The 8,966-nt window shown below is 50.0% G+C and overlaps 2 protein-coding genes across 2 annotated transcripts in view; one reads left to right on the forward strand and one right to left on the reverse strand.

Moving 5' to 3' along the window:
- The window catches only part of HEPACAM (hepatic and glial cell adhesion molecule), a 15,291-nt gene extending 9,643 nt beyond the window's left edge, over positions 1–5,648 (forward strand). Inside the window, exons 2-7 of the mRNA XM_008577339.1 lie at positions 2,342–2,683; positions 3,397–3,678; positions 3,955–4,054; positions 4,604–4,833; positions 4,975–5,045; positions 5,571–5,648. Of these exons, the coding sequence (XP_008575561.1) occupies positions 2,342–2,683; positions 3,397–3,678; positions 3,955–4,054; positions 4,604–4,833; positions 4,975–5,045; positions 5,571–5,648 (1,103 nt within the window). The remainder of the gene's footprint in view (positions 1–2,341; positions 2,684–3,396; positions 3,679–3,954; positions 4,055–4,603; positions 4,834–4,974; positions 5,046–5,570) is intronic.
- A 979-nt stretch (positions 5,649–6,627) lies between these two features.
- HEPN1 (hepatocellular carcinoma, down-regulated 1) lies at positions 6,628–7,488 on the reverse strand. Its single transcript, XM_008577340.1, has 2 exons — positions 7,465–7,488; positions 6,628–7,264 (listed from the first exon to the last, which is right to left on the reverse strand). The coding sequence occupies exons 1-2, from the start codon at positions 7,486–7,488 to the stop codon at positions 6,842–6,844; spliced, it is 447 nt and encodes a 148-aa protein (XP_008575562.1). The 3' UTR covers positions 6,628–6,841.
- Positions 7,489–8,966: the final 1,478 nt, after the last annotated feature.

Genomic DNA, 8,966 nt, shown 5'->3' on the forward strand with positions numbered 1-8,966 from the left:
GGAAGAACGGGGGGCATGGTCAAGGCTCATGGCACTCCCCTCATTCCAGCAGGAGAGACCAGGGGGTTTCCAGTGGTGGCTTGATGGTCATCGCTGGGCTGGTTGTGGATGTCAGGCCACCGTGTCTTTTAATGAAGCACTTAAATGATTTTTTTCAGGGCCACTTCAAGTCATACATACCAAAGCCTATTTGTTACTCATCAAGCCAAGCCTGAGACCTAGCAGTTGCTAGGCAGGAAATCCCATCTAAATAATCACAGAAACTAAGAGTTGGAAGAAACCATAAGGATCATGTGGCCAAATGGATCTCAGTCTGATACATAGAGCTGTAGTGATTCCTAGTAGATCCCCAAGTTATTGAGTAGGATGGGACTCTGGTTCCCACCACCTCTTCTACTAAAGGGGGTGAGCTGGAACCATATTTCATTTTGTTTCCATTTTTATGTAATATTTTGGGGGAACAAAAATACCTTTTAATAAAAATTGCTTCAAAATAGTTGAGTAGTAGATTTTGTCCATCTCATTTGATGTTCTACCTTCCTCAAATTAAGACTTCCCCTCAATAACAAGCATACAATATTCAGATATTCATACCTCTGCCTGCTTTAATCGTTAGGCTAGTCTCTTCCACTATTAAGGTTTTATTTTTTATTTTTTATTTTTTTTTCCTTTTTGTCTTTTTCCGTGTCCGGCAACGGATCGCAACCCTGTCACCCCCGTACCGGACTGGGACCAGCAACGGGATCGCAACCCTCGGTGTTGCTCCCGCGCCTCGCTCAGCCAGTGAGCGGGAACCGGTCTGTATGTGGGATCCAAACCCTTGGCGGGAGCGCCGCCGCGCTTCCCAAGCAGTGCACTATAGCAGTGCACCACCGGGCCGGCCCCACTATTAAGGTTTTATGATTCTAACATACATTGCAGGTAATGGATCATAGAATGTCAGAGTTGGGAAGACTCTTAGAGATCATCTGGTTCATTACACAGAGCAGGAAGCTGAGTCCCAGAAAGGTGAAAGAAGTCACTTAGCCTCTTCTTGACCACTTCCAAAGATGAGGAGCTCACCACTTAACAAAGCACTTATTCCAAAAATAGATCTAATATGTTTAGTAAATAAAATCACAACCAATATTTTAGTTTAATTTCCTCTTGGTTTGGTCTGGGCCCTCTAGGCACAAGGAGAGGAATCAGGAATGAAAAGGTACAGCTCAGCTTCCCCAACTCTAAACTGCCACAGTAGCAGAGTGGAAATAAGGGTGAGATAGAAAGAGGGAACTTTAGATGCAATGACAGCCAAAGGATGGGGTGTGCAGAGAACTGAGAACCTGGAATGCATGTGTCCATTCAGCTAAACTCAGCCCTGTTCCCAACTGGCATCCTCTCCAGAAGACCCTCCTTCAGTGGTTGGAATGCTCTACAAGGCCAGGCGACACCCGTAGACAGCATCTGTTTAGGCCCCAAAGCTCCAAAGAGGTCTCTGAAATGTGAGATGTGTCTCAGGATAGGGCATCCATCGGGCAGGATTGTAAAATCCTAGAATTACAGGGCTGGAACAAACCAATGAGACCGTCTAGCCAATTATTCATTTTAACTTCAGGGAATCTGAGCTCCAAACAGATAAGTGACATCTCCTAGGTCATAGAGCCAGCATAGGGCCCAAATCTCTGATGCTCAGTCTTGTGTTCTCTCCACTACACAACAGTAACCGATACGCATAACAGTTGCTGCTATTATAATTGTTATTATCCTTATTTGTACAGCTGACTGAAAAGTGGCCAAGTTTTCTTCAGGCCCCTAAGCATCTCCTTTATTGGCACTGTCTTATGACACACTCCTTGCTTTGTGAATCTATGTGCCCATGCCTTCTCCATCTCTCCTCCCTCCCAATGCCCAATCAAGGTCTGATAAGGTCACCCTCGGGCCTGACTTAAGGGAGTAGGAATTTCTGTCTGCGTTGCTCATTGATATATCCCGAGGACATAAAAATGTGCCTAACACGTAAGAGGTGCTTAATAAATATTTATATGAATGGAGCACATAGGGTGTGGGTTAACTGGAATCTTCCACAAGAGGGAGGCAATAGGAAAAAGTGCCAAAGAGACAGAGGGCCAGATGGAAGAAGGACTGAGGGCCACAGGTGGCTGTGAGGGAGGACAGAGGAGCAAAGGGTCAGAGGGCTACCATGGGGGAGGAGGTGGCACTGACAGGCAAGAAGCAAGGACTGACAGGGAGGGAAGGGCCCAGAGGGGTGAGGCACTGGGAGATCAGAGGGATTGGAGGTGGGAGTGGGCTAAGGAGCCGAGGGCCTGATGCTGCCCTCCTCCCCATGGGCCTCTGTTTGCAGACCCCCTGGAAGGGGTGAACATCACCAGTCCAGTGCGCCTGATCCACGGCACCGTGGGGAAGTCGGCACTGCTTTCTGTGCAGTACAGCAGCACCAGCAGCGACAAGCCTGTGGTGAAGTGGCAGCTGAAGCGGGACAAGCCGGTGACTGTGGTGCAGTCCATTGGCACAGAGGTCATTGGCACCCTGAGACCTGACTATCGAGACCGTATACGGCTCTTTGAGAATGGCTCCCTGCTTCTCAGCGACCTGCAGCTGGCTGATGAGGGGACCTATGAGGTCGAGATCTCCATCACCGATGACACTTTCACTGGGGAGAAGACCATCAACCTCACTGTAGATGGTAAAGCACTCTGGCAGAGAAGGAAGCAGGACTGACAACTGCGACTGGGGCAGAGTGTCCTCAGCACACTAGCTAGACCTGGGAAGACCAACACAAAAGGCACTTGGGAGCAGAGAGTGAGCCAGTATGACATTAGAAGTTGGAAGATAGGCGGAGCTAACATGTCCAGAGTGCTCACTGTGAAACTGCTCTAAGAGCTTCGCAGGTGTAGATTCATTGATGCCTACAATAATCTAGGGATAGTTAATATCATTATCCCCACTTTGCAGATGAGAAAAGTGAGGCACTGGGAGTCAACCTCTCTGTAACTTGCCCACAGTCACACAGCTAATAAGTGATATAGCAAAGATTTGAACCCAGGCAGTTGGACCTAGGCTTAGCCCAACTAAAATATCTTCCAGTCTGAGTCAGTTTAAGACATTAAAGCCCAGTGATTTTGAAAAAGTATTTGTGAAGAAGGGAATGAGGACAGACACCACGGCTGTCTTGTTAAGCATTGTACTCCCTGTGCCTAGTAGATACTCAGTAAATAGTTGGTGAATGAATGAATGAATGAATGAATGAATGATGGGAAAGAACTGGACTGAGGATCCCTGAAAGGTCTTCTCAGACCACAGATTGAGTTGTGCTGTGTTGGAAGATAGGGAGTTAAGGAGGGGAAGGGAGAGCTTTTTAGCCCCTGACTCACAGGCTTTCCCACCCCTGGGGCTCAGTGCCCATCTCTAGGCCGCAGGTGTTAGTGGCTTCCACCACTGTGCTGGAGCTGAGCGAGGCCTTCACCCTGAACTGCTCACACGAGAATGGCACCAAGCCCAGCTACACCTGGCTGAAGGATGGAAAGCCCCTCCTCAACGACTCGCGAATGCTCCTGTCCCCTGACCAAAAGGTGCTCACCATCACCCGCGTGCTCATGGAGGACGACGATTTGTACAGCTGCGTGGTGGAGAACCCCATCAGCCAGGGCCGCAGCCTGCCCGTCAAGATTACCGTGTACAGTGAGTCTTCCTGTCTGCCCTCCTTTAGGACTCAAAACCCTGAGAGGCAGGAGCCCACTGGGGACTAGGTCATCCCAGAGAGCATGTCACTGGAGGGAGAGAGAAGGACAGAGATGGGCAAACTCTCCATGGAGAACAGCAACAGGTGGGAAGTGGGCTCTGTGTGAGCTCCGCCATCAGCCAGTCTTGCTGTCCGGGGCTGCAGGAAGCTCTGCTCACCACACTTGTTGTCCCTTCTGAAGTCCCTCCCATCTCTTTGCTTCTCTTTCTCCCTAGAAAGAAGCTCCCTCTACATCATCTTGTCTACAGGAGGCATCTTCCTCCTTGTGACCTTGGTGACAGTTTGTGCTTGCTGGAAACCCTCCAAAAAGCCTGGGTAACTCTCCAAGTTCCACACCCTGAGCACCCTAATCCTTCAATCCATCCCAACCTCCAGCTCTATTCTTTTCTTAAGTCTCTTTAAATGCCTTCCCTCCCAGGGCTCTGTGCCTCTTCCCAGGAGATCCATCTTTGTGTTGCAGGGAACCACATTCTGTGCTCACAACCCCTGACAGCCCCAGCATTATTAACAATGGTTTAACTGCTGAGTACCTTTTCTGGGCCAGGCACTGAAGTAGTGGTTAGCATGTTACCTTTTAAGTATGATTATCTGCAATTTGCAGAAATGACACTGAAACTCAGACTGGTTAAATGACTTGCCCACAGTCACAATGCTAGTGACAGACTTAGAATGCAAACCTAGAAGTGACTCATTCCAAAGCTCATAGACTAACTCTCACTCCCACCCCACCCAGCCCATCTTCCTGTCACAGGTCTTTTTTACGGCCATCCCTGTGCTCCCTCACCCCCCACCCCACCAATCTTCTCCTACTCATATTCAGTAGCTCTGTTCATGAGGCGGACGGGGGACTGGATTGATTCACAGGAAGAAGAGGAAGCTGGAGAAGCAGAACTCCCTGGAATACATGGATCAGAATGATGACCACCTGAAAGCAGAAGGTGAGCTCCCAGCCACCCACTCACCCACCCTATCGCCACTCAGATCAGTGGGCTGCTGGGAAAAGGCAGAACTGGGCCACAAGGAAGCCAGCTCTGCAGGGCCCCTTCCTCCGCCAACTGCACGAAGACCGCAGAGCAGGGAGAAGTGCAGCCAAGGTAGGACCCCCAGTATTCAGATACCTTGGTAGAGGTTGTGTTGGGACCTTGACTGGACACTTGCGGAGCAAAGACCGTAGGTGTTGGCTGGGGGAGAGGGTCTGTACTTGGGCCAGCCACCCCATTCCTTCTCCTGTGCAGCAGACACCCTCCCAAGAAGTGGAGAGCAGGAGCGGAAGAACCCTATGGCACTGTACGTCCTGAAGGACAAGGTGAGCAGCCCTGGGCTGGGGGCCCACAGACATGCGGTGAGCCCTACCATGTGCCTGAGGCTGGGGGACCATACCATGTTGATACCCCTATAAAGTGTTCAGAATAATTCTGTGAAATATTTGTGTCATCCCCATTTTAGAGGTTAGAAATAAAAGTCTGAGAGAGAAACGAAATGACTTTCCCAGATGCAGGTTTCAAACCTAGGGTTTCGGACGCCAATTCTGGTGATTTCCATTTTCTGCAACTAACTCTGTCCCAGGCTGTCCAAGACGGGTGGGAAGAGGCGAATAAAGGGACAAGGCACTCAAGTGAACGCATTTCAACATTTACTGGGCACCTATTATGCGTCGAGCACCATGCTAAGTGAGGTGTATTGCAAGAAAAACCAGGCCCATGTCTGCCGTCTTCCGGGAGGTGGAGGTGTGGAGTGCCTTCGCCCCGGTACTCCCGGCGCCCCTCAGCAGCAGGCGCTCTCCCAGGCTGAGCCAGCTGGCCGCTGACCCCAGTGGGGCGTATCCTTGCAGGACTCCCCGGAGCCCGAGGAGAACCCTGCCCTGGCTGTGTTCTCCGTGATAAGAGTTGCGCGCTCTAGAACCGTATAGATTTTTAAATTTCCGGCCCAGTCCCCAAAAGGGTTTTATGGAAACTAACATCAGTAAGCTAACCCCCGTGACCATCCCGTGCCCCTTCCTAGGGAGCGCTACTTTTCCCACCAACCTCCCTACCCTCCGAACAAACGCCTGATTACTGGGGCACTTTTTTGGCAAGCCCAGATGAGAGAGGCCAGTTACCCCGAGCAACCACCTAACTGAGGAGGTCAGATGCCGGTTACTGGGCATACAGAGCACCCAGTTGGCCCCCGTGTTACTGGCTGTGTTCTCCGTGATAAGAGTTGCGCGCTCTTAGCACCGTATAGATTTTTAAATTTCCGGCCCAGTCCCCAAAAGGGTTTTATGGAAACTAACATCAGTAAGCTAACCCCCGTGACCATCTCGTGCCCCTTCCTAGGGAGCGCTACTTTTCCCACCAACCTCCCTACCCTCCGAACAAACGCCTGATTACTGGGGCACTTTTTTGGCAGCCCAGATGAGAGAGGCCAGTTACCCCGTGCAACCACCTAACTGAGGAGGTCAGATGCCGGTTACCGGGCGTACAGAGCACCCGGGGAATCACGGTGAAGGCCTTGGAACACCTCTGGGCACCTAGTACCTGGGCACCTACAAGTGGGCGAGGGAGGGGCACAAATACATTGGTTCGCCCTTGACCTGGGCCCAGCAAGGGCAAAGGATTCAAGCCTGCGGTGTTTGGCCTCCTCCCAAAGCCTCGCTCAGCGGCATGCCATGCCCAGGCACCTAGTACCTGGGCACCTACAAGTGGGCGAGGGAGGGGCACAAATACATTGGTTCGCCCCTGACCTGGGCCCAGCAAGGGCAAAGGATTCAAGCCTGCGGTGTTTGGCCTCCTCCCAAAGCCTCGCTCAGCGGCATGCCATGCCCAGCATTCTTGCTGTCTCTGCCAGTGAATGAAACAGGTGGGTGGCTTTACTCCTATACACCAGTGAATTCCCACTCACTGCCCTGGCCCAGAAAGCTAGGTCAAGTGAGGAACTGTTTTTAACCCCCAGGCTCAAGCCTTCTCCCTGGCTTCCTTGGAAAACAAGCCTTTCAAACAATCCTTATCCCTGGGAAGGTTGTTGAGTTTCTTCCAGCTGTAAGAGAATAAGGTTCTAATCTCCACAGAAGCGGTGTGGGGAGGAGGAGGCTTACTGCTCCCCAGCATGTCAGGGGGACATGATTCAACTCTTGGCCTCCTGCTGCCCACCTGCCCTGCTCCCAGATGTTTGGACCCCAGGGCACCGAACAAGGGCAGAATCCCTAATCACACTAACATCAAAATACGGAGAGGTGGAGCCATTGTGTAGCCAGGTCATGCCCTTCCACCACCTCTTGAACAGTTTGTAGGAGAAGCAATAATGTACTGTGTGAGGAGAGGGGACAATTAAAAAGCTGGAAGAGAAGGAGGCCCTTCTGTGTGTTCTGTCTCCTTTCTGCTGCCTCCAGGGGTCCTGGCATCCTCGGCCTCTCCCCAACCTCCTAAGCTCCAGCTCTGACTCTCCCCTATCCCATGGAGCAACTCCCAAGGCCCCTGTCACCCACCACCTCCACACTGGGGCAAATTTTGTCCCACTCCCAAGGGCACCAGCATTTTTAGCTCGCCCCTTCTACCCTCACCCTAACAGCATGCCCCTCTCAGCTCCCTGTCCCCATGTACTTCTCCAGGCTCATTTGAGCACGTGTGCCTTTGCAGCTCCCCTTAGAACTGATCTGACTTTCCCAGGTGCCTCATCCATAATGAGATCATGCATGTAGGGGAAAGTTTCTCAGGCAGGTGAGAGAGGCAGGACTTTGAGAAGGGTACCTGCTGATCAGCCTTGAGATGCATGGGTGAAGGTCAGGGTGAAAGGACAGCATGCCATACCCTGGTGCTGAATCCGAGGGGCTGGCTTCCCAGGCTCAAGCCAACTCTGCCTTAAATTGGGGGGTAAGTAAGGAAATGGTTTTTTGTTTTTGTTTTATTTTGTTTTGATCTTTATCTGTGTATCACTAGCATCTAGCAGAGTGCCTAGCACATGCTGGATGCTCAATAAACTTTTGATTGAAATGAAATGGCAACTTTATTTTACTTAAGCAAAGAACAAATAGCTTAAATATACCAGTCATTTCCCTTTTCTTCTCATCTTCTTTCGCCATCTTTCACCCTCTTTCCAAACCCCAAATTTTCCACTCCAGTATCATCACTCACACGCCGATTCATTCATTCAGTTGTTCTTTCACTTATTCAACAAACATTTGTCTATCATGGGCCAGGCCCTACGTTAAGACTGGGTATACGGCGTAACTATGTCATGGCCTCTACCCAGAAGACAGTGTCATGGAGGAAGACAGGTAATAAACAAATTGTTACAATACAACATGTAAAATGCAGTAACAGAGGTAGTTACACAGGGCTCTGGGAACATGTAGGAGAGTATTCTAAGCCAGATTAGGGATTGTCAGCAAAGGCATCTTGGAGGAGAACAGGACGGAGTTTAGTCTTAGAAAGATTAGTTAGTTAATCTGGTTTTTTAAAAAGGTGAGAGGACACCTGTTGAGTGAGAAGCAGCAGCAGAGTGAGAAGCATCTATAAAAGTTTGGAAGTGCAAGACACAGTGGGGAATTCAGGGTACTGAGCCATGGCTGTGGATGAGATTATTTCAGAAGCATGTACAGAATGGTAAGTGAAGAAAGTGGAAGGTAGATCTCTGAGGACATCAGTCTGAGAAGACAGGTTAAGAGGACCTCACCACAGGGGCTAAAAAGGCACAGCCAGTGAGATAGGAGGAAATATAGGAGATAATGGCATCACACAGTCAAAGGAAGAAGAGGGTAGAGAAAGAGGGAGCATCCAAGACTATGGGGGGTGGGGGGGTCACCTGTAAAAAGGAATTAAAAGCGCACTTTAAATTTGGCAACAAGGGATCATTGATCACCTTGGCATAAATAGTTTCAGTCGTGTAGTGGGGGTTAAAGTCGGATTGCTGTAGGTGAAAAGTTATTGACGTGGAACTTCTGCTAAATACCTGAGATTAGATAATTGAGACTAGATGCTCAATTGAGAGTTCCTCCTGTTTCAAAACAACTAGGTCCTGCTTAAACTATATTTGTTTTGCATTGTTGACCTTAGAGAGATGGGGAAGATTTCCAAGGGGTGAGAAAAAAAACAATACAATTAAAAAGTATGGTAAGAGGGCCAGCCCGTGGCTCACTTGGGAGAGTGTGGTGCTGATAACACCAAGGCCATTGGTTCGGATTCCTATATAGGGACGGCCAGTTGGCTCACTTCAGAGAGCCTGGTGCTGACAACACCAAGTCAAGGGTTAA

The sequence above is a fragment of the Galeopterus variegatus genome, unplaced genomic scaffold (genome assembly GCF_000696425.1).
Source record: "Galeopterus variegatus unplaced genomic scaffold, G_variegatus-3.0.2 Scaffold1495, whole genome shotgun sequence".
NCBI lineage: Eukaryota > Metazoa > Chordata > Mammalia > Dermoptera > Cynocephalidae > Galeopterus > Galeopterus variegatus.